Here is a 25948-nt window from a genome sequence, read left to right as displayed (position 1 = left end):
TTGGCTGATCAACAGATTATTGACACAGATCTGATTCACCCTGAACTACAAGATACAGCTTCATGTATCATCCTCCTTTTATATGTCACCTTATAAAACTGTATATTGCTGTTAAGGTAATTTACAACGAATGTACACATAAATCAGCGTACACACATGGATCAAACCGAGCAACATGATGTCAGCATCAGGTGTGATATCATCTCTTCCACATGCACCGGACACAAATCATTCACAGCGGCGAGTGAGAGATTGGCTGCTATTTTTGTTTGCTGTAGGTGGACGAATCGCTATATGTACAGTTCTTCTGTCTTGTTAAGTGAGATCACATGTACTATCCGTCAAAGATGAAAGAAGCGGCCCTCCTCCTGTCTCTGCACATTCCTGTGCCGCGGCACACTGCCAGATGTTGAAAGCAACGTTTCTGAAACATGCAAAATCTCTGAGATGCAGCGGTCTCATTTTCAACTTTATACAGCTCGCTGATTCCTGAGGACTGGGACCAAACAGAAGAGAGGACTGCAGAAATAAGGCTCATATATCAGAGTGGTTTGAGTCGAGAATCTGTTCTACATGTTCATATGGATTCACATGTTTTCTTCCCTTAATCACTTAGAATGGGTCAACAGCAACATCAGATACAAAAATCATTTCAAATATTTATGATAAATATAGTAAAATCTAGAACTACAGGATGTTTTGAACTGATTTTCAGCTCCATCTATTGAAGAAAATCTAGTAGGTGCAGACAATAAAAGTATATACTTTGCACATGCATCAAATGCAGCAGCCATTTTATTTATTTATTGATTGATTGATTGTGCTACTAACAAGAACTACTTAAATTGACGAAAATTTTCTAAAAATCCTGAAACTATATAAAAAAAATCTATAAATTTTACCATTTGTGTAGCCTTATTAAACTCATAGCAGGTGAACAGTTTGATTTTAGTACAGCAACATCAGATACAACAAAATATCTCAAATATTTATTATAAATATTGAAAAATCAGGCATTGAACTTCAGGATGTTTAAAACTGATTTTCAGCTTCATCTATTGAGGAAAATCTGATGTTGACAAAAAAAGATTTGCATTTAATGCAGCAGCATTTTATTTATTTATTTATCGTGTTGCTGCTACTAAAATTAATTACTTATATTGTGGGATATTATCAAAAAAATCATTAAAAAAACTATAAAACTCACCAGTTGTGTTGCCTAATTAAACTCACAGCATTTGAAATGTTTGATTTTTGTACTTTGATTTAGCCAGATTGTATGAATGTTTAGCAGGGACTTTATGAAACATTATAAAGAGGAGTATTTAATATCTCTTTGAAGTTTTGCGTTATGGTCATTGGTGCGTTATGGTCGTTCTGATGGTCATTTTCAGAACGAATGGCAGGTAAAGTTGTGGGTTTTGTTCCTCGTGTCAAGAATCAGAGCAGTAGAAACAGAACAATGTAAAAGGATCTGATCTTTATCTCTCTCTCTTCATCTGGTCCTGTGACTCACAGTGAGATAATGTAAGAGTTGCGACACTGTTGGAACAGAACGAGACGAGACAACAGCTGTACGTACATTAACACCTTTAGGTCCTGGGTTTCCCTCGGGTCCTCCCAAACCCTGAGAGACAAGAGACTTTAACGTTACACACATTCACATATCAGACATCATGAAACTTTAATGTCAAAAAAATTATCACATTATCCAATGTTCATATTTCTGTTCTGGAAATGTATGCAAACTAGATTTCCAGAATAGAAATATATATATTTATACATAATTTATTCATAATATTTTTACATATTTAAACATAAAATTTCAGAAAATGAATACAAAACAATTGTTTTGTGTTCTTTGATTAATCAATTTAAGAAGTATGTGGTGTTATCTATTCGTTTTTTTACTCTATTCACCTCTGGTGTCTTGCCTTAAAATGTTTATTATTGCGTATTGTGTACAGTTTAATGTATACCGTGCATTCAATTCTGAACAGCTGCCTGAAATTAATTTTAAATTAGGCTAAGCATCAAAGTAAATATTTCAAAATATAATTTGTTTTGATGGCTAAAACAGGACGGAAGGCAGTATCCTATTGGAACAACATTTGGTGCATGTAATCGCCACCATGCCCTGAGGGAACTGGAGAAGTTTAGGGACAGCGCCACCTACTGGACAAGACATTTCACATTTTTTAATAAGCCATAAGCCTAAAATCTCTACCTTAGCTATGAGCAAATAAATCTACTTACAAAAATCTAATTTAATATTTCAAATGTAGGGCCCTGTTTACAGCTGGCATTAAGAATAATTTTGGTCGATCGGATCACAAGTGGACGGAGCTGAATACAGGTGTTAACAAGCTCTAAGATGTGTTGAGCTTGTCCACTTCCGTCCCCTTCCAGAGGTAGTTGAAAACGCATTCGATCCGATTGCTTTCGTAGTGTAAACGCTCATGTGGTCGAATGTGTTCAAACTGCCACAAAAGTCCGCCTACTTTCCGCGTACGGACCTAACATTATGGTAATTGCACTAGCCAGACGGATTTAAACTTTGAGACCTAACTTTGGTTTGAAGATGAAAAACACACCAAGCACAATGTTCTCTCTCCATTCCTGATTTCTAACACACACTCATAGCGTTCGGCGTGATCTCGCGGCTCTCAGAGCAGAAACTAAAGCTGATGTATGTTTTTCCGTCGTCTCCGTTTCATATGTAAACTGCGCAAGCTTATTTCATCCATTACATCGAAAGATCTGAAAAAGCCAATACATATACCCTCCCCTCAAAGAAATCAGGACTGAAGTGGTTGAAGGTGGACAGAAGATGACCAGGTGTAAACGGGAAAGACCTCGTCCACTCGTGATCCGATCAACCAAAACGCATCTTTATACCAGGTGTAAACAGGGCCTAGAATTCGATTTGATTCGATGGCAAGGAACAGGACAGAAGGCCATGTCTTTTAAACACTTTGGCCTATTGGAACTAAATGTGGTGCATGTAATCGCTACCATGCCCTGAGGGAACTGGAGGAGTTAAGGGACAGCGCCACCTACTGGACAAGACATTTTGAAAATTGTAATAAGCCATGCCACCAATGCCATGAGCAAATAAATCTACTAACAAGAATTACATTTTATATTTTTCAAATTTAGGATCAAGAAGAAGTAACATTTTTTGTTTGTTATTTTTGAGCATATATTGATTTGATATTGGACTGTCAAGGTTTGGGAAACTTTCACATAAAAATGCAAAGAACAAACAAAAACATTTTGAATATGATAACTGGATGCCACTGTCTGAATTATTTATGCAATGTAGTGAGGCCATTAACATCAATGTAGTAAACTACTGTTTAAAATGTTTCACATACTACTTTAAAAATACTTGGCAATGCACAGTATACCGCGCGGTACATCCTGAACAACTGTCTGGCATTCATTTTAAATTATGTATCAAATTTAAAGAAGTAGTGACACAGAATCAGTAAGACTTTAGTGGATATCGGTCACTGCACCTGCCTGCCAGGGTAACCTGCCGCCCCAGATACGCCTGGCAATCCTGGCAAACCCTGAGGAGAAAGGAAAGAGAATCGTGAATGAGAGATGAGAACGGCTGCCAGCGGACGAATAGAGCCACTATTGTTCCCCATGGCATCTCTCTCTCAAAGCATCCACGGGCCGGACCGGCTCTCCGCGGCCTGACCCTGGCTGAAGTCCAGACGGCGGCTCCTCTCAGCTGCGCGACTCCAGCGCGGATCATCTTTGCATCAGGTGACTGCATATAAAGACTGCGCTTTGTGACTGAATGAAAGTCTCCATGTATTGAGTTCCAAACCTTCCGGACTCGGTTATTGAGGAGGTACAAAAGGTACAACTCATAGATCTGTTTAATGCCATGTCAAACACGTAGGGAGGGACGGAGAGAGAATTAAAGCTGATTGTACAGACGAAACGTGCGGCAGGAGTTCTGCTATACAGAAGATATGCCAGATACAACGCTAAAACCTAGCATTCAACTTTAGGATGTTTGAAACTGAATGTCAGCTCCATTTATTAAAGAACATATGAAAGGTATTGAAAAAAATACATATATTAATGCAGTGGTCATTTTATGCATGTATGCATATATGTATTTATGTTGCTGCTATTGACAAGAACTCTTCAAATTGAGGGAAATTATCTGAAAAATGTGTCCATTTTGTCCCATGTCTCAAGTATCAGTGCACAACAAACATAAACATACTAAAATAGGATCTGATAGCTAAAGAAGCGATGCGAAGACCTTCAGTACGGCACTAAAGCTATGTTTAGTGTTAGAGTGACAGTAGTATGAGTAATAATAATAACAGTTAAACTTGACTTAGCAAACACCACTACTTAAATATTGCTTGTGGTCTGACACGTCTCATCCGCTCACCTGTTCTCCGGGCAGACCTGCTGGTCCTGGATAGCCTTTGGGACCCTGCAGGTGAAAAAAGGAAAGGAGATTATAACTCAACTCTTTTACAGAACAACAGTAAGAACACAACGCAAAGAATTTTCCCATATCCCTACAATCATAAGAACAAGTAAGAGTCGTTCTTGACGTGTTGTCTTTTCCGCATTTCTGGGATGGTGTTGCCTAAAGTCCCAGTGGCCTCAGATAAGACTAATAGCCCTTAAGAATTTCCCCAGAACTGTCAAAACCCTTTAAAGCTTCCCCGGTCTGACAGCTCGAGCTCGAGCCCATGAAAGAAAGACAAGTCACGACAGTGAGTCGGGGAGGGGAGGTCAGAACTCCTCACCTGCAAACATTTCCAGCCTGCGCTCGTGTGCAGGAACCGCTCTGTGCCGATCGTACTGAAGCACAACAATGCAATCATAAAGTCTAATACTGTGATATTCAGAGGCCTGGTTTGATAGAGGTGCCGGCGGCTGTTTGCCAGCAGGTGGCGCTGTGTGTCGGACCGAGCGGTGGTGCAATCCTCTAAATCTGGAAAATTCCAGGCCTTCTGCATTGCACCTGAGAAGACAATGATGATCAGAGGTCACCGTGATTTACGCCCGGCCCGGTCTGAGCCTGTAGGACTATTCCTGCTTAAACTCTTTAAAGAGTTTACTGCACAAGCAGAGTGCTCTAGATACTAATGACCAATAAAACAGCATTTAAACGGATCGCTTAAGTTCAGCACGCTCAAGATCAAACACTCCGGCGTTCTGTGGGAGGTGAGGTGGAAAACCGGTAAAAGTAAAGACATTATTTTATTAGTTTATTTGGACTTTTAACTCCTTTCTCCAACATTGACGGAGTTTTACGTCATTTACAACACAACGCTTCCCAGCCATTGATGACATTTTCCAGCAGTCCATGTTTCCACTGTTATACGGTAGGGGGCGCTAATAATCACAATACAGCTCTTTTTGTTATTTCATCTTTGTTATTCAAAATAAGAACAAAGATGCAAATAACAAACAAATACAATACAAGAAAGAAACACGCAGTAAGACAGAATACAGGAATTGAATAATCAAATGTAAAAATGATCTTCAGTCTTCTAGTGTATTAATTACAAATAAACTGATTATTATTAAAGCTACAAAAGTTATTTAGTCAAGAATAGAGACTTTAATGGTTTGAAAACTGATTAGCTTATAACGCTAGTATATGGGGCATAGAAAAGGTCAAAGTAAATCGACCAGCTCATGTAGCACGGCGTTCGTGGATCGACTAGTCGAGACTGTTTTCCAAAATGGCTGTCTTTATAAAGTATCTCCTTATTAAACGGTCTGTACACTTACACAGTTCTCAATGCTTCGGTTTGCATGTCGGGACCCTCATTATGCTACCGTGGTAGTGTGAGGCTATTTTAAACCTTGTTAGTGGTTTTAACTAGTGATTTACTTTTACTCATTCTATGCCCCATATACTAGCGTTATAAGCTAATCAGTTTTTAGAGATAGAACTCTTTACATTCGATTATCATGAAAACGCATCCCAGAGAACGATCGACTCATTAACCATGTGTTAATTACCCCTAGGTTAATTTTTCACCGGAATTGTCCTTTAAGACAAAACCCCCCAAAATTTGCGTGAATACTTTCCAAAACAGATATTTATAAATTAAACTGTGTGTATCTGATTGTTGAAGTGCAACACGCCACCGAAGAGAACAGAATTGGGGATCTGAGTGATAGTCCTCATAGTAAGTAACGTTGAGATCTGTCATGACTTGATCTGCACTGTCATTGGTTCTGGTTTCATCTCAGATGAATCCGCCCAGGATCCACTAACCTAACCGTACAGATCTGCTTTTTATTACTTCCAAGGTTGCTGACCTGACCGTTCAAAAAACCAACCAAATCAATGGAAAAAAAGCTCTGTCCAAAAGGGCTCCATTTCCAAAGAAAACACCTCTTGGAGAACGCTCATTTTCTAAGAGTTGATCCACAGTCTTAAAAGTGCTCTTGGGATTGCAAGTGAAAACCCAAACCCAATCACACTGGGCCACTGTTAGCAAAAGACTGACCTAAAATGAGCTCCGGCCAACAACTTGACTCATGACTGAGAGGACTTTACAATGACTTTACAACCTTTGGTTCTCTTCACCTCATAAACCCAAACAAGAGCTACCTCATGACATCTTCCTATGCGCCTACACAAGTCATAAACCTTAAATATGACAAAAACATATCCTCTAGCTGAGTTCGGTGAGCTAAAGCTTGCAGCAGTTTTGCCTTTGAAGACGCAACATGCGACTGAGTCCCCCCCGCAGAGCGCCTTTCCTCTAAAAGACGACCCTTGACCTTTGGGGGATCTCAGGTTCTAAAGGGGCTCCCCGAGCAAAAGCTACGTCTCGGGAAGTGTGAACAGACCTTCGCTTGCCCCAGAACACCACACAGGGTCTTTATTCTGGTGCGTAACCCGATCCGGCCGCTGCCGAGAGAGGCCTTGCTGCCGTGGTGGCGTAACACACACTGTACGAACGGTGTGAAGGATGAAACTCTACATCTCGCGCTGCAAACGGCACATTCTTCAGGAGAACTTACCTTCAGACCCGATTCACCTTTAGGACCCTGTGGACCTGGCCGTCCTCTTTCACCCTGAAATAATACAAGAGAAGACTCTCAGTGTTGTCCTCCGTCACACGAGTGCCTGGAGGACGATTCATCCACGACTGATGTAGACTTTGCGCTCACATATCGAAGCTTTTCTGTCATGGAATCCAAACTAAACTAATATTTTGTATTCTTCTCTTTTTAATAGAATGAAAATGAGCAGAAAGTTTGATACAAATAGTTCTTGTCGTGTGAACAATCTCCATTGATCTCAAACCCGACGATACTTTGATATTGAATTATTTTGAAGCTCGACGGCTCCCAGTTTCTCATCCATTAGTTGTTTAGTCTTAGTCCTGTGTCACATGCACTTTTTTACTTTTTATCATATTTAATCAACTTTGTCCTGTTTGTGTAAGGCTGGTGTTTGGTTGGACTCTTTGTTTTCATGTGTCATATGATCCCCACGATTCCCTTTTGTTCATGGCATGTGCTTTTGTTTTCATTTGTGTTACGTTCTCATTGGTTTATTGGGTTCATTACACTCAGGTGGTGCTCATTATAGTCTATGTTCAGTGTTTATAGCCATGAGTTTGCCATGCGTGCTGGTCTAGCTTCATCATCTGATGCTGTAGTCCACTGCTTTGAGTTTCATGTCCATGCAATTTTGACTTAGCATGACAGTTTCGACTTTTTATGACATTATGACTTAACGTCATAATTTCGGCTTGTCGTAATTATGACTTATGTCATTATTATGTTATAATTTTGACTTTTTATCTCCTCATTTTGACTTAGTATGTCAAGTTTTAACATTTTATGTCATAATTGACTTTTTATGTCATAATTAGGACTTTTATGTCATAATTTAAACTTGTTAATGTCATTATTAGGACTTTAAGTCATGATTTTGACTTTTCATCTCCTAAATATGACATGTCAGCATGTCAGTTTCAACTTTTTATGACATATTATGGCTTTGATGTAATAATGTTGACTGTTTATGTCAATTTTGACTTTGTATGACATAATTATGACTTAGATATCATAATGTTGACTTTATGTACATTTTTATGTCATAATTATGAATTTTATGTCATCATTTCAAGCTTATATAATATGTTGATTTCCAAGTTATTGCTTTGTTGATACACTATTATGAAATAAACTGCATTTAGGCTCAGAAAACTGACTCTGGAACCAGTACAGGTTTTTGTCTGGTCAAGTTTTAGTCGACTAAATGTCTGAGCACTTCTAGTTTTAGTGAATGAAAACTCGCTGTATAATGGTTCAATTGATCATCCTTATTATTTTGCTCAAAATTATAATCAAATCTAGAGATGGTCGACTTATAAGCAGGTTTTATTTGACCTCCTCTAGTTTTCTGGTTTATTATAGGCTCATTGTCATATACTGGTATAACAAGAAACTTCTATCAAAAATTAAAACAGTGAAATCTAGTAATCCAATAATTCCAAATTACATTCATGTTTTTCTATTAAAACATGAATGCATAAAAGACGTGTATTGTAACACAGGTTGCGCAAGTACATTTATTTTGCAAACTACGATTGCAAATATAGTTCAGATTCTTGTTTAGTTTTGTTACAGTTCATCACTGAGAAGCTTCGGTTTAGTCGAGATTTATGTTTAGATGTATTACAGTTCGCAGTAAACAGCACAAGCGGCTCATGAAGGAACACAGACCGACTGAGCGAAACTTTAGTTTCAGCAGAACGTCTCGATGAAGATCGCTGAACTCCAGCTTACTGGTTTTGTGCTTTCAGATCATCTGTGCTTCTCCAGCAGTGTAGATGTAGAGAGAACGCGTGCGCAGGGTTGCCAGACTGCAAATATGAAGTTAAACTCCGGGTAGAAAACATGTTCTTTTAACAGAAACGCTCTGATTGGGTACCCTGGAAATCCAGAGTTCTCACGAGAGCACAAGTTGAATTTGCTCAGCGAGTTCACTCTGGTGTCGAGTAATGATGCTCATTAAATATGCCCCTCTATCTGAGCTGCACCAATCACAGCGGGTTATCTGATGTAGGCGGGCCAGAGGGGAGATGACATTAGTCATTAGTAAACATTGCAAGATGCTATGGATGAACACCAGTTGTTTGAAACGGCTATGAGCGCTACAATGAAAGATTTTCTCTAAAAGAGGAACACAAGACGGCGCTTGAATCGTTCCTTTGCAAGAAGGAAGTTTTTGCTGTTCTGCCGCCCGGATACGGCCAGAGTCTAATCTACCAGTTAGCTCCGCTCAAGCTCGAGCCCGAGGACAGACACGAGAGGCGGGAACAGAGACGTGATCAATGTGAAGTTGCAGAAGAAAGAAGCCGTGGATCAGGAGGTGATTAACACTTCAATAGCCTGGACTTCAGCTGGACCCGACTTTTCAAATGTAATCAACATTTTCCTCAGTACTAGATGTGTTGGGCTATTTAACATGACATTAATTATATTCTGCTGAAGTGAACGAAATTACTCGAAAAAAGATTTGTTAATTTTGCTGAACGAGATTCAAAGATCCGAGTGATCAAATGATCCGAACTTCCCACTATACTCCGCTGGGCGTATGGGGCTTTAGTGATGCGTCACCCCGTGTATTGTTGTGATTGGTCGTAGTGTTAGCCAATTGCGTGCAGTGATATTTTCAAATGCATGCTAGGTGCCGCCCCTTGAGCTGGACGATCTTCATTAGTCGACACCAGACCATTAATCTTTTAGATTTAGGTCTGGATTTCCAGGCTACTGATTGGGGGGTTTAATTCTTGAAATCTGGCAACCGTAGCGGCTTGTTAAAAACAGTTTGTTTCCTCATTTATTCGATAAAAACAGGGATTTTGGTCAAGTTTTTATTTTTCAAGTCAGTGATATTGCATGTTGATATAGCGACTGTTATAGTTTAATGATATTGGTGTCATCTCGTCTTAGTCATGGGAAAAAAAAGGTTGTCAACGAACATTTTTTCATCACAGATTTCGTTAACGAAATGAACACTATTAGAAATTCTGCTAATATTCTGCTTTTTGTTCTGTGCTGCATGGAAGAAGACATTTTTGTTTTTGGGTGAACTATCCCTTTAAAGGTCAGTAAATCGGGTGATGTGATTGCTGTAGTTTACGGGTTTGTATAGACATCTCAAATTAGCCTGGCTCCGCCCTCCTACGTACTTCCGCTCAATTTTCATTTTCCTTCAGTACTAGGTCTGGGATTGCGGTGTATTCTTGGGTTTTCTCCCATCAATTTTTTGTAGGTCCACTCAGCGAACAGAGGGAGTGGCTGAGAACGCTGACGTTGAGGTTGTGCGCTAGTTTGAGTCGTCATACGTCACGACCAAGCGTTAGCGATTGGTTATGGCAGATCCAGAGTGGCTCTGGGCAGATCCAATAGTTTTAAACTTCAACAGAGTACCCGCCTTCAAGGAAGTTAACGCTTGTCAATGGAGAGAGACCACACTCTCTGTACAAATGAAATGTCCGAGAGTCTGGTAGAACCAGGCTAATCTCAAATCACCCGAGAGAGAAGTTGTAGTAGTTTGTGTTTGTGTACTATTTACCGGTTCACCCTTCGGCGCCTGACCTGGGGACAGTCCTGGATCTCCTTTGGCTCCCTGGGACATAATCAAAGTGTTAATTCAGTTTGATCTCATATATCAGAGACACTTTATAACATAGTCCCATTAGATAACAATGAGCAATACATGTTTACAGTATTTAACGTTGTTAACGTTAATACAACTGTTCATTGTTAGTTCATCTTAGCCCAAGTCAATTAAATCATATTTCACAAAAGATACAACTTTTGATTTTAATAATGTGTTAGTAAATGCCTAAATGAACATTAAGAATAAGAAATGTTTTAGAAGTACTTTTCACTGTTAGTTTGGTAACTAATGTAGTTGACTAAAGTTAACAAATAGGTAAAGCGTTACCAATATATCCCTTAAAACAAGCCGTAAAAAACTTCTTTGTGAAGTCAAAGCAAACTCAAAAACATGGCTGAAGTTCAAGAAGAAACATGCAAATCATGTTCTTCAGTGCTGACAGATTAAAGCAAGGGTTAACAGCGGATTTGGAGAGATTTAAGGAGCAAAATGTCCTTCCTATGTGTGTGTAAACACACTAAACCTCATAATAATGCAGATTAACATGTTACACAGTCAGTAAAATGATCAGAAATGGACCCATTCATCCTTTAATTTATCAATCCATTCATCCAATGATCAATAATTTCCTCCATTCATTCATTCTGATTTGGTGGATTCAACACACTGTACAATCTTGTGCTTTTTTCGTACTACAAATGGCATTTTAATTGCATTTAAATCCAATGGGAGTCACTGGAAGTTCACTGGAAGAAAAGTCTCTTGTCAGGGGATAACTTTAGCATGTCAGTCAAACATCTCCAAACCCTCTCAGGCCTGAATGCGAGCTTTATTACGTCAATTCATCTTGAAACGAGCAGATTGACGGAAACACGATCGCTGCCAGTCAACACGAGACGCCTCGAAACACAACGCTACTAAAGCAGATCCTGCCACGATCTGCTGTCTTTACACGGAGGAACCACACATCAGCAGATGAGCTGCATTCATGAGAACAAGACCTCTCACAGCATCTCATGTCTCTCGCGACCTCATCCCGAAAGTCTTCAAGAGGGATGTAAAGGACAAAGCGCTACAGCTCCGGCTTGTGTCTCTGGAATCCCAGCGGATGCGCATGACTAATCTGTGGGCTGAGCCGAGATGCTTCACAGTTTCCAGCGTCTCCGTCTCCTCTGCCCACTCAGGACATCTCTGAAGAACACCCACTGGACAGAGAGATGAACACTTTGTCCTAAAGCTTGATGGGAAAATCAGATCGGCGTATTTAGAACGTTATTATGCTTTTTCCAAATATGACCTTTCATGTAGTCTGTATTAAAGCTGTTTGTAAATAGAAAAGGTCTGCAAAGTTTCACAGATCAGTTTTTGTCTCCTAAAAGAAAGAAGTGATTCTGAACTGCCCGAAACGAGTCTTGATTGGCTGAACAGCGTCTCTTAACTCCGCCCTCAATCACTGTCGTGTATCTGAGACTGGTTTGGTTCGTGTTGTTCATGTGGAGAAGACGCTGTTTTCTGCTGACAAAGCAAATCCACTTTGATGAGATCGTTACGGTAAAACCCACGCCATCGTTACTGTTCGTATCACTGAGATTCAGATATGATAATGAGCGTTTGCTTTCTGACCAATCACAACAGACTAAGCCATCTGACCAATCAGAGCAGAGTAGACCAATCATAACAGACTGGGCCATCTGACCAATCAGAGCAGAGTAGACCAATCACAACAGACTGGGCCGTCTGACCAATCAGAGCAGAGTAGACCAATCACAACAGACTGGGCCATCTGACCAATCAGAGCAGAGTAGACCAATCACAACAGACTGGGCCATCTGACCAATCAGAGCAGAGTAGACCAATCACAACAGACTGGGCCATCTGACCAATCAAAGCAGAGTAGACCAATCACAACAGACTGGGCCATCTGACCAATCACAGCAGAGCAGACCAATCACAACAGACTGGGTCTTCTGACCAATCAGAGCAGAGTAGACCAATCACAACAGACTGGGCCATCTGACCAATCACAGCAGAGCAGACCAATCACAACAGACTGGGCCGTCTGACCAATCAGAGCAGAGTAGACCAATCACAACAGACTGGGCCATCTGACCAATCAGAGCAGAGTAGACCAATCACAACAGACTGGGCCATCTGACCAATCAGAGCAGAGAAGACCAATCACAACAGACTGAGCCATCTGACCAATCAGAGCAGAGTAGACCAATCACAACAGACTGGGCCATCTGACCAATCAGAGCAGAGTAGACCAATCACAACAGACTGGGTCTTCTGACCAATCAGAGCAGAGTAGACCAATCACAACAGACTGAGCCATCTGACCAATCAGAGCAGAGTAGACCAATCACAACAGACTGAGCCATTTGACCAATCAGAGCAGAGTAGACCAATCACAACAGACTGGGCCATCTGACCAATCAGAGCAGAGTAGACCAATCACAACAGACTGAGCCATCTGACCAATCAGAGCAGAGTAGACCAATCACAACAGACTGAGCCATCTGACCAATCAGAGCAGAGTAGACCAATCACAACAGACTGAGCCATCTGACCAATCAGAGGAGAGTAGACCAATCACAACAGACTGAGCCATCTGACCAATCAGAGCAGAGTAGACCAATCACAACAGACTGAGCCATCTGACCAATCAGAGCAGAGTAGACCAATCACAACAGACTGAGCCATCTGACCAATCAGAGCAGAGTAGACCAATCACAACAGACTGAGCCATCTGACCAATCAGAGCAGAGTAGACCAATCACAACAGACTGGGCCATCTGACCAATCAGAGCAGAGTAGGCCAATCACAACAGACTGAGCCATCTGACCAATCAGAGCAGAGTAGACCAATCACAACAGACTGAGCCATCTGACCAATCAGAGCAGAGTAGACCAATCACAACAGACTGAGCCATCTGACCAATCAGAGCAGAGTAGACCAATCACAACAGACTGGGTGTTCTGACCAATCAGAGCAGAGTAGACCAATCACAACAGACTGGGCCGTCTGACCAATCAGAGCAGAGTAGACCAATCACAACAGACTGGGCCATCTGACCAATCAGAGCAGAGCAGACCAATCACAACAGACTGGGCCATCTGACCAATCAGAGCAGAGTAGACCAATCACAACAGACTGGGCCATCTGACCAATCAGAGCAGAGCAGACCAATCACAACAGACTGGGCCATCTGACCAATCAGAGCAGAGTAGACCAATCACAACAGACTGGGCCATCTGACCAATCAGAGCAGAGCAGACCAATCACAACAGACTGGGCCATCTGACCAATCAGAGCAGAGTAGACCAATCACAGCAGACTGGGCCATCTGACCAATCAGAGCAGAGTAGACCAATCACAACAGACTGGGCCATCTGACCAATCAGAGCAGAGCAGACCAATCACAACAGACTGGGCCATCTGACCAATCAGAGCAGAGTAGACCAATCACAACAGACTGGGCCATCTGACCAATCAGAGCAGAGCAGACCAATCACAACAGACTGGGCCATCTGACCAATCACAGCAGAGCAGCTCTCAGAAAGGCGAGGTTTAGAGAGACCGAATCCTTTAACGAATCCTATATATATATATATAATTACATTAATTACAATATTGATTATTGCACTGACCACATCATCAGTGATATAAATGATAAAATATAGAATAAAATAAGACATTTTTATTTTATTTTAATGCATATTTTATCCATCATCTTTAGAGCTTAAGATGAGATCTCAGAGTCTCAAAATGTGCTCAGATTCGACAATATACTAAAGTCTGCAATCAACACTGCAAAACACTGATGTTCATGTTTAGCATTGCATCAAACTGAAGTGAGTTTACGCTTAAAACTTGATATTTGCCGGCGTCTGTGAACGAGCAACATCTGAGCATCTGTGTGTGTGTGTGTGTGGTGAAGAGTGTGTGTGTGGTGAAGAGTGTGTGTGTGTGTGTGTGTGTGTGTGTGTGTGTGTGTGTCTGTGTGTGTGTGTGTGTGTGTGTGTGTGTGTGTGTGTGTGTGTGTGTGTGTGTGTGTGGTGAAGAGTGTGTGTGTGTGTGTGTGTGTGTGTGTGTGTGTGTGTGTGTGTGTGTGTGTGGTGAAGAGTGTGTGTGTGTGTGTGTGTGTGTGTGTGTGTGTGTGTGTGTGTGTGTGTGTGTGTGTGTGTGGTGAAGAGTGTGTGTGTGTGTGTGTCTGTGTGTGTGTGTGTGTGTGTGTGTGTGTGTGTGTGGTGAAGAGTGTGTGTGTGTGTGTGTGTGTGTGTGGTGAAGAGTGTGTGTGTGTGTGTGTCTGTGTGTGTGTGTGGTGAAGAGTGTGTGTGTGTGTGTGTGTGTGTGTGTGTGTGTGTGTGTGTGTGTGTGTGTGTGTGTGTGTGTGTGTGTGTGTGTGTGTGTGTGTGTGTGTGTGTGTGTGTGTGTGTGTGAGCAGCAGTTCCTCTCAGTGTGTTTGAGGAGCCGCAGACGTCTGCTGTCGAACACACACCACATCCACAGAGCATTAACCTCCAGCGCTCAGGCTTTACGAGCCGCATCACTTCCTGCTGGGACATTATAAAGCATGCAGGGACTCGGTCATCTCGCTGTCTGTCTGATTACTATAGAGCTGGTAAGTCCCGCCCATCCGTAAAACTCCAAGTGGACCTCTAGGTTGAAAAAGCGTCAATGCAAGTGAATGAGAGAAAATGATTATTTTCTGATCCCGTTTGAATTGTGCCATGAATGTGAACGTATGTTGTCTGTGAATTTTTTATATAATTTCCCATGTAACGAGTTTGACAGTATATTGTATGATTCTTTGGCTAGCAGTTGTGGAATAGACATAACGAGAAAGACTACACGTCGCATATGTGACGTCACCGACCCTCCACAAATCACGGTGCGATAATCTAAGGAATTAGATCGAGATGCCTGTGTGTTTTGTACCCAAATGTCACCATTCAAACAAAACAGTGCACCAAAGACACAGGCATGTTTAGCGGGATCCGTGTGCTAGAGCTGTGTGGTGGTGACGTATATCAAACGCGTCGAAAGCAGCGAAGAGTTGTAGTGCTCTCACACAAAGTCTAACCGTATGAAAATTTTACCCGCTAAATTGTAGCATTCTTTACACGAAAAATTCAATTTTTCATTCAACAAAACATTGACGATTTTTCAACCAAGATGTCCAGCGGGGTTAGCGGAAGGGGCGGGACTTACCAGCTCTATAGCAGTGCAAGCTCTGATGAAAGGCAATTGCTTATTTTGTCATATTTTTCAATATGTTTCACATGAAAATCATCTACAGTGTTGAAGATTCACACTGACACACACCTGTTGGACCTGTACACACACACACACACACACACACACACACACACACACACACACACACACACACACACACACACACACACACACACACACACACACACACACACACACACACACACACACTCTCTCTCTCTCTCTCTCTCTCTCTCTCCCACACACACACTCTCACACACACACTCTCACACACACACTCTCTCACACACACGTTTTCTTTTCCACGACTTTCGCGTCCCGTCCCACAGGTTCAGTCCTGCTGGGATAACCTTCAGTGAGTTTATTATCTTTATCACAGTATATAATAATAGTAATATTTCACGGATGAACCCGTGAGGGGTTTGAACCTAGCACCAAAACTACTAACCAGAAATAAATTAATAAAAGAAAAAAAAGAAAAAAAAATTGAAATGTTTGTTTTACTAAATAACGTTTTTAAAAAAATGTGAAAATGAAAATATTAATAAAATAAAATAAAAATACATGAAAACTATTTAAAAATGTTATTAAATAGCAAAAACGACAAAATTACAAAAAAAATACTAAAATACACACACACACACACACACACACATACACGCACACACAAACACACACTCTCTCTCTCTCTCTCTCTCTCTCTCTCACACACACACACACACTCTCTCTCTCTCTCTCTCTCACACACACACACACACTCTCTCACACACACACACACACACACACACACACACACACACCTTCATTTAACAGGCTCTTAATGTCGTGGCTATATATACACATTTTCCTCTCATCTTTCAGCAGATCAATCTGTCAGTGTCTCCCCAACGGCTCTTTCCAGTGTTGTCCAAATCCTCCACGTCACACACACACACACACACACACACACACACACACACACACACACATTACGGAAAGAAGAACTATTCAAGCTTTGAAAGGTGGCGAGTTTGAACACGAGGAATGGCAGTGAACGAGCGTCTAGCGGACGGCCAATGCGCTGTAATGTAACAACACTGCGATCCGGCCGGAGGATATTATCCTGACACAAAAATCCATCAAATCCGTCAGTGTGGCGGGAAGAGAATGTGTAAAGAGCCAGAAAACGTAAACTTACCTTCGGACCAGGTAAACCGGGCGGCCCGGGGCTCCCGTGAGGACCAGACGGACCCTGAGAGACACAAACAGAGTCGCTTATATAGAGTCAGACATTCATCAATATCAGATGAGTGCGATTAAAACACGTTTTCATGTGTGCCTCAGCGTCGGCTGTGATTGGATAACTGGAGTAACCAGCGGACCAATGGCGTCGCAGCGTCTCTAATGTTGGTTTGGTGTTTCTGAAACGCCGGAGTCGAAGTGTGTGATCAGAATGTATGTAATTCCCTCCAGAAGCGTCTCACACACACGAGTGTGTTCCCGAACACCAGCATCCGGACGCAGGAGAACACGACGGCGGTTACTGTGTTTCTCTGACGCTCGACACTCGTTTATGATGGAGAGAAAGAGCCGATTGCAGAAACTTACAGTTTTATACTCATATTTATAGCAAATTTCCCAGGAAGTGATGATTTTGTTCTCTTGAACACATGCGATGGAAACGCTGCTTTATTCGCAAATGTTTTATGATATATTCCAATTTTGCAGTCAAGTTAAAGGTAGAGTAGGTAATTTCAGAGAGGCTAGCAATAGCAATTAGCTTTGACAGCATTAGATCACACCCTCCATCCAGAGAGCCTTCAAAGCCTCGTCCAAAACACACGATCACACACACATACAAACACACACACACACACACACACACACACACACGCGAACACACACACACATGCACACACACACACACACACACACACACACACGCACAAACACACACGAACACACACACGCGCGAACACACACGAACACACACACACACGCGCAAACACACACGAACACACGCGCAAACACACACGAACACACACGAACACACACACGCGCGAACACACACACACACACACACACACACACACACACACACACACACACACACACACACACACACACATAGTGATAGTGTTGATAGTGTTGACATTGAAATGCATAAACCCCAGTCTGAGAACGTCACGGGTTGCCATCTTGTAATTACGGTTACGACATGGCGTACGCAGCAGAAGTCGCTGCTTCAGTTTAGGAGGAACTGTAAAGGCGGCGGCTGCTTGTTTGTGGCGCTCTGTGACTGACGTCTGTCTACAACTCTGCATAGCCTCGCGAAACGCACTGATGACGTGTGGTGTCTGGCACTGCACTCGGATCCTGTGACTTCCACATAAGATATATGTACATTTTTAAATATTTAAACCACTTCAATTATTGATTGCTATCGAGTTAAATTCGACTTTAATGTTCAATCTGCATCAGACGAACAATGCACACATTCAAGAACTGCTATTAGGAACAATTCCCAATTTATAACCCGAGTCCCAATTCCCTTTCTCTGTAAGGACAGCACGAACGTCACTAAAGATCTGCTCTTGTGTTTCGTGGAAGAAAGTCAGTGAGTAAATGATCTCTGTTAGTGTTTCTGAACAGCTATTGAGTCAGTCTTGAGTTAACAGAGTCTCAGATGATCAGGAATGATCCTGACAGACGGCGTCTGAGATAAACCATCAATCACTTCCTGAGTGACATCACTGACAGCAGCCGTGTGTGCGACTCAAGACGCGTGTTTAAAGAGAAACTAATATAAAATGATTCTTGAGTCACACAAGAAGCATGTCTTTTGCTTTTAGTGAGTACAGGGTTCCTACACATTTTCCATTTCAAAATTCCATACTTTTCCAGACTCAAATTTCAAATCTTCTCTATAGATTTTCAGACCATATTAAAAGTGCCCCTATTACGGTTTTTCAAATATTCCCTTTCATGCAATGTGTAATGCAGCTCTCTGCAAAGGTATGAAAATGAAAGAGCACGCAATAAATTAAGTTATTGTTTCTAAAAAGAAAGAATCGACTTTGAACCACTTAAAACGAGTCATCAGGAATTTGAATCCCACTTCCGTGACGGCTACACGTCACTGGGGAACCAACCCGGTCACACTAAATGCGTCCCTAGCACCTACTGTGTTTTTACCGTGCAATTTATACGCGAGAATTAGTTTTTACGTGCATAGGATACGCATGGGTAGGTTAGGGTAGGTTTAGTAGTGGTGTGGGCTTCCGATAAGCACTGTAAGTGGTAGACCGATCACAGCAGAGTAGGCTCGTGACAAGGAGGGATTTAAAGAGACTGAGGGCCCTATTTTAACGATCTGAAACGCAAGTGTCAAACGCAAAACGCAAGTAACTTTGTGGGCGGATCCCGGCGCTGTTGCTATTTTCCCGGCGGGATAAACGACTCTTGCGCCTGGCGCAAATCTAAAATGTGTGTGTCTGAAGTCGCTTCATTATTCATAGGTGTGGTTTGGGCGTAACGTGAAATAAACCAATCAGAGCGTCCTCTCACATTCCCTTTAAGAGCCGGCGCGCTTGTTCCACGGCGGATTGCTATTATAACGGCGGATTTGCCAGCGCACGCCAGGAGCAGTTCACAGCCGATGAGACCGACGTTCTCGTCAGGACCGTAAAACAGAGAACTGACATTGGGGATGATGGGAGAAACCCACCCAAATTAGCTTCGGTTAAACAGGCGTATAATTTGGGTAAATGTGTAGCCTAATCTAGATTTTTCTTTTTTATCTAGATAGATCTTTTTCACATCTTCATGGACACAACAATGATTTCCCTCGTGTGTTAATATTTTTCCTTGTAATAATGTAGCTATGATTTGCACAAATGAAAACTGCTGCATCTGTTTATATTAGAGAATCAAAGTGGATGCGCGTTAACACACTACATTATGGCCAAGCACGCGCCCTTAAAACACCATATGACTAACGCGCAACGCGCCACTGTCTTTGGACTGGGTTTTTCCTGGTCAGTGGCGCAATTGCTTTCTAAAACTGGAAAATAGCACCAGGGAAGTTTTGCGCCGGAACACGCCTCCTCTTTGCGCTGAACCGCCCCCGTGAGCACAAGTTCATTCCCTAATTTACCGACCTGCGTCTGTGGAGGGAAAAGTCCGCTGTGCGCGGGTGCAGAATAGGAATGATACATGCGTCGGTGTTCAAAGTCAATTGCGCTGGGTGCAAGATAGGGCCCAGAATCATCGAACCTGTGTGAGAATCATGAAAAATGTGGTGATGTGCAATGTATATTATGACAAAATGAAAGCGTTTTTTGTAGGAGACCTCCAAAGCAAAATTAGGATTTTCACCCCGCAAAAATTATTTTAAGCCAGTTATTGATATATTCTGCTGGAGTGTCAGTAGACATAGGTTATATATAAAACTATAAATTGTAATGTGCAAGCATGCAAAACAATTCACGTGCACATGTGAATAGTTTCTCGAGGGCACAAAAAAGTTTATCATATACACTACTGTGCAAAAGTCTTAGGCATGTCAGTGTTTTCACCCCAAAAAGTGGATTTAAGCCGGTATCACCTGTGTCCCATCATGACAGTTTCAGAGCATCCCTCCACCACCCCATCAGCTCACTCTTGGCTGGTTTTCTATCCCAGTCAAAGGGGGGATAAATTACTGTATCTGATTTCATATATGTGTGTGAAGTGAACTCGTGAATGCACAGCATTTTTTTTATTATTATTTTAAATTCATTAGATTTTCTATAATAGAAAACTAAACAGGGGCAATAGCCTGGAAATGCAAATATTTTTCCATACTCTGCTTTCTTTTTTCCATACTTTTCCAGACCTGGAAATTACTCAAATCAAATTCCATACTTTTCCATACTTTTCCAAACCCCGTAGGAACCCTGTGAGTAATGTTGTTGTTGAGCATGAGAGTTCTTCTCTATATCAGTGTCAGTGTTTCTGAACTCCTGAAACGCCTCCATTGTAGTCTCGAGTTTCTTCCGGGAACGAACACGTCACAATATTCCTCATTATAATAATTAATGCGCAGAATAAAGGGGCGGGGCCTGGTTGAGTTAGTCAGTAGTGTGTTAAACTGGCGGTTATGGTAAGGGGCGGGACATTTCCCAAACACACTCGAAGCGCTCGACCAATCACAACTACTCCAGCCGACCAATCAGAGCACAGTGTGCTTTTCAGGAGGAGGGGCTTCATAGAGACAGGAAGTAAACAAGGGTGCATTTCCAGAAAGCATTGTTAGCCAAATATCTTCGCAAGTTCCGTCGTTGTCAGCATTTTAACGAGTCCGTGTTTTCCGCAACCATCGTTACAACGAACATTCGCAAACAGCATCGCAGAGTCGTGTGTGAGCGACAGATCTCGACATGTGGTTAGAAGCAGAGTTTCTCGTTTGCATGACATGTGGACTCAATAAATCCTGATCTTGAGCAAAATAAGCAAGATGACATTCAGTGCAATCTATATCTTTTATTCAGAATACATACAAATGTAATTTACGTCTTTTATTTGTCAAGAGATTTAAAGTGTAGTAAGAACGAGTCTATGATTGAATCTGGAAATACAGCAAAATAACTGAGAAAAATTAGAAAAATTCCTCAGATGTCTGTAATTTATAGCACAACATCTAGCATTAATTCGATCTCAAACAGTTTCATTAACAGTAGTTATTACTCCACCACATGCGTGACATAATTAACCAACGTGGTTAAATTACCAATTTGCGACAATCCGGTTTCGGGAAATAGTCGTGACTCGCTAGTTGATTTCTTCAACGACACATCGCACTATGATAGTTAAGCAGCGAGTTACGGCGTTGACCGGGAAACACACTCCAGAGCGTTACTGACAAACTGGGAAGAGAGGAGCCGCAACAATGGAGAATATGAGGAAAATAATCAACATTCAAGTGTGTTTGGGAAATGTCCCGCACCATAAACACCAGTTTAACACACTACTAACTAACTCAACCAGGCCCCGCCCCTTTATTCTGAGTATTAATTATTATAATGAGGAATATTGTGACGTGTTCATTCCGGGAAGAAACTCGAGACTACAATGGAGTTCAGGAGTTCAGAAACACTGACACTGATATAGAAAACATTATATCAGCTACAACAACTTTGGAAAGTCTTGGGCCCTATTTTAACGATATGAAATGGAAGTGTCAAACGCGAAACGCAAGTATTGTACAAATTTATTTTATTAGGATAAACCCCTTGAGATGCATCATCTCGTTTTCAAGGGGGTCCTAAAGTAACTTTGTGGGCGGATCCCGACGCAAATCTAAAATGGCGGATTGCGGCGGATTGCTATTATAACGGCGGATTGCTATTATAACGGCGGATCGCTGTTATAACGGCGGATTGCTATTATAACGGCGGATTGCTATTATAAAGGTGGATCGCTATTATAACGGCGGATCGCTATTATAACGGCGGATTGCTATTATAACGGCGGATTGCTATTATAACGGCGGATCGCTATTATAACGGCGGATCGCTATTATAACGGCGGATTGCTATTATAACGGCGGATTGCTATTATAACGGCGGATTGCTATTATAACGGCGGATTGCTATTATAACGGCGGATTGCTATTATAACGGCGGATCGCTATTATAGCGGCGGATTGCTATTATAACGGCGGATCGCTATTATAACGGCGGATCGCTATTATAACGGCGGATCGCTATTATAACGGCGGATTGCTATTATAACGGCGGATCGCTATTATAACGGCGGATCGCTATTATAACGGCGGATCGCTATTATAACGGCGGATCGCTATTATAACGGCGGATCGCTATTATAACGGCGGATTGCTATTATAACGGCGGATTGCTATTATAACGGCGGATTGCTATTATAACGGCGGATTGCTATTATAACGGCGGATTGCTATTATAACGGCGGATTGCTATTATAACGGCGGATTGCTATTATAACGGCGGATTGCTATTATAACGGCGGATCGCTATTATAACGGCGGATCGCTATTATAACGTGCTATTATAACGGCGGATTGCTATTATAACGGCAGATCGCTATTATAACGGCGGATTGCTATTATAACGGCGGATCGCTATTATAACGGCGGATCGCTATTATAACGGCGGATCGCTATTATAACGGCGGATTGCTATTATAACGGCGGATTGCTATTATAACGGCGGATTGCTATTATAACGGTGGATCGCTATTATAACGGCGGATCGCTATTATAACGGCGGATCGCTATTATAACGGCGGATTGCTATTATAACGGCGGATTGCTATTATAACGGCGGATCGCTATTATAACGGCGGATCGCTATTATAACGGCGGATCGCTATTATAACGGCGGATTGCTATTATAACGGCGGATTGCTATTATAACGGCGGATTGCTATTATAACGGCGGGTTTGCCGGCGCACGCCAGGAGCGGTTCACAGCCGAGGAGACGAACGCTCTCGTCAGGGCCATAAAACACAGAGAAGTGACATTGTAAGAGGATGATGGAGAAACACACACATTAGCTTCGGTTAAACAGGCGTATAATAATTTGGGTAAATGTGTGAGATATATTTATGGCTATTTTTTCACATCTTCACGGACACAACAATGATTTCCCTCGTGTGTTAATATTTTTCCTTGTAATAATGTATGATTTGCAACAAAAAAATCTGCTGCATGTGTTTATATTAGAGAATCAAAGTGTGTGTGTTGTTCACGCGCTACATAATGGCCAAGCACTCGCCCTTAAAATAGCACATGACTAACGCGCGGCGCCGCTGTCTTTAGACTCGGTTTCTCCTGGTCAGTGGAGGAGTTGTTTTCTGAAACTGCAGAATAGCACCAGGGAACGTTTGCGCCGGAACACACTCCTCTTTTCACTGAACCGCCCCCCCGAGCGCAAGTTCATTCCCTAATTTACCGACGTGCGTCTGTGGAGGGAAGAGTCCGCTGTGCGCGGGTGCAGAATAGGAATGAGACATGCGTCGCTGTACAAAGTCAATTGCGCTGGGTGTGAGATAGGGCCCCTCATGTTATCTAATTGTTTTCATAAAGGAAACAAAGTGAGCGAGACTGACAGTTGTAGCATGAATTCGTAACCCAACATTGATCCGCTATAACGTACCCGCGGTCCTCTCTGTCCAGGGGGTCCGGGGAGACCGGGGGGGCCGGCGGGACCCTGCAGAGAAACACAGATGAGCAGAAAGAGAGATCAACTCATGAACAATTGTTTCTTAACATCACAAGAAAGACAGTGTAATTGGAACAGCGTGTCTCTGACTCCCGCTTTGCCGTCTGAGAGAAACACTCGCTAGCCTTCAGCTCCACGAATCAAAGCTCAAACCATACACAGATTAATGAATGCCAGCGATGTAAGTTATGGAGGGATTACTGAGAGATGAGCGGCTTCGTGGTTAGAGATCTGAGATGACTGTACATACGGTGTGAAAACATGGAAAAATATTAAACACAAGTCCAACACAAGTGAAGGTGAGCGCTTTTGGATGGATGAGTGGATGGATGGATGGATGGATGGATGGATGGATGGATGGATGGATGGATGGATGGATGGATGGATGGATGGATGGATGGATGGATGGATGGATGGATGGATGGATGGATGGATGGATGGATGGGTGGATGGATAAATGGATGGATGGATGGGTGGATGGGTGGATGGGTGGATGGATGGGTGGATGGATGGATGGATGGATGGATGGGTGGATAAATGGATGGATGGATGGGTGGATGGATGGGTGGATGGATAAATGGATGGATGAGTGGATGGATGGGTGGATGGATGGATAGTTTTTATGTTTAATAAACAGAAATGTGCTGCAGGGTTTTTGACCAATGATGTTTCCATGGCAATCAAAAACAGAAACCAAGAGACTGACACAGTGTCTCGTCACACAGCGCTAAACTACATAACAATATAACTCCATACATATACAGAAATAGCTTCCATTAACCAGCACTGATGCTCTTTATCCAGAGGACTGACTCGCCTCGAGCAGCGCTAACTAAACAACCCTGAACCGCTTACAACGCTCTGTTAAACAGTCTTGTAAAAGACCGTTAAAAACTCACACTGTTTGGATGATGGTAAAGTTTAAAGAGCGAGATTTACCTGGCTTGTTGAGCAGAAGGAACAATAAGAGAGTCTGTTCAACTAAAGCAATATGATACCAACAGCAGTTTATTCCCTCTGTGCAAGTGTGTCCACAGGTAGAAGCGCTACAATCGTGATGTTTGCCAACAGTTGGAGACAGTAGAGGAATAAACTTTAGTGTTTGCAACAACTGTGCATCTGCTAACTATCTAAAGCAGAGCAGCTCAGACGGCCATGAGTGATGTGTAGCCAACGTAAGGAGACGGTTGTGTGAAAGCTGCTACAAACATCCAGCACACTATTACTGCAAAATACCAACATCAGACATTATGTACATGTACTTACAACGTCCACTCCTAGAGCGAGAGTGCACACAATTGTAATTATTATTCCAATGCAGCTTAAAGAGAACATAATGCCATAGTAATAGGGTTGGGCGATATAGCTTTAAAAATAACACACACACACACACACACACACATAAACATATTACATTGTATAAATGATATACACACAGATACATATACAGTATATATATGTATGTATGTATGTGTGTATATATAAATACATAAGGACTGGCAGAGAAGAAACTCCCTGAGATGGCTCTGTGTTATGACGACCATTATTCAAGACCCACATACACAGACACTCACAGGTTTTGAAAGCGCCAGTCGTCCTCCTAATGTGTCTCTTATGTTTTGGCTGCTTATTGACAGAAGTGTGTGTAGGAACATCTGGAACGGAGGTTAGTCGTGCACAGCCTATCAGAGAAGACGAAGCGTTGGGGGGCCGTGCAGTGTTCAGGGCCAGATCTGTGGAAACTCTGAGAAAGCTGAAGGCCGTCGCTGAACATGTTCAGTCATTAAAAACACTGGCAGGTCCATTAGCTCTCACAGTCGAACCTCACTGTA

The 25948-nt window shown here is 42.1% G+C and overlaps 1 protein-coding gene across 1 annotated transcript in view; it reads right to left on the bottom strand.

Moving 5' to 3' along the window:
* The window catches only part of col24a1 (collagen type XXIV alpha 1 chain), a 126587-nt gene that overhangs the window by 79059 nt on the left and 21580 nt on the right, over positions 1–25948 (bottom strand). Inside the window, exons 4-10 of the mRNA XM_079588826.1 lie at positions 24051–24104; positions 17074–17127; positions 10607–10660; positions 7033–7086; positions 4424–4468; positions 3522–3575; positions 1583–1627 (exon numbers count right to left, since the gene is read on the bottom strand). Coding sequence (XP_079444952.1) covers positions 1583–1627; positions 3522–3575; positions 4424–4468; positions 7033–7086; positions 10607–10660; positions 17074–17127; positions 24051–24104 — 360 coding nt within the window. The remainder of the gene's footprint in view (positions 1–1582; positions 1628–3521; positions 3576–4423; positions 4469–7032; positions 7087–10606; positions 10661–17073; positions 17128–24050; positions 24105–25948) is intronic.

This window comes from Phoxinus phoxinus, assembly GCF_949152265.1.
Source record: "Phoxinus phoxinus genome assembly, chromosome: 18".
NCBI lineage: Eukaryota > Metazoa > Chordata > Actinopteri > Cypriniformes > Leuciscidae > Phoxinus > Phoxinus phoxinus.
Note: the sequence above shows the minus strand (reverse complement) of the source record. Positions and strands in the feature narration are given on the sequence as shown.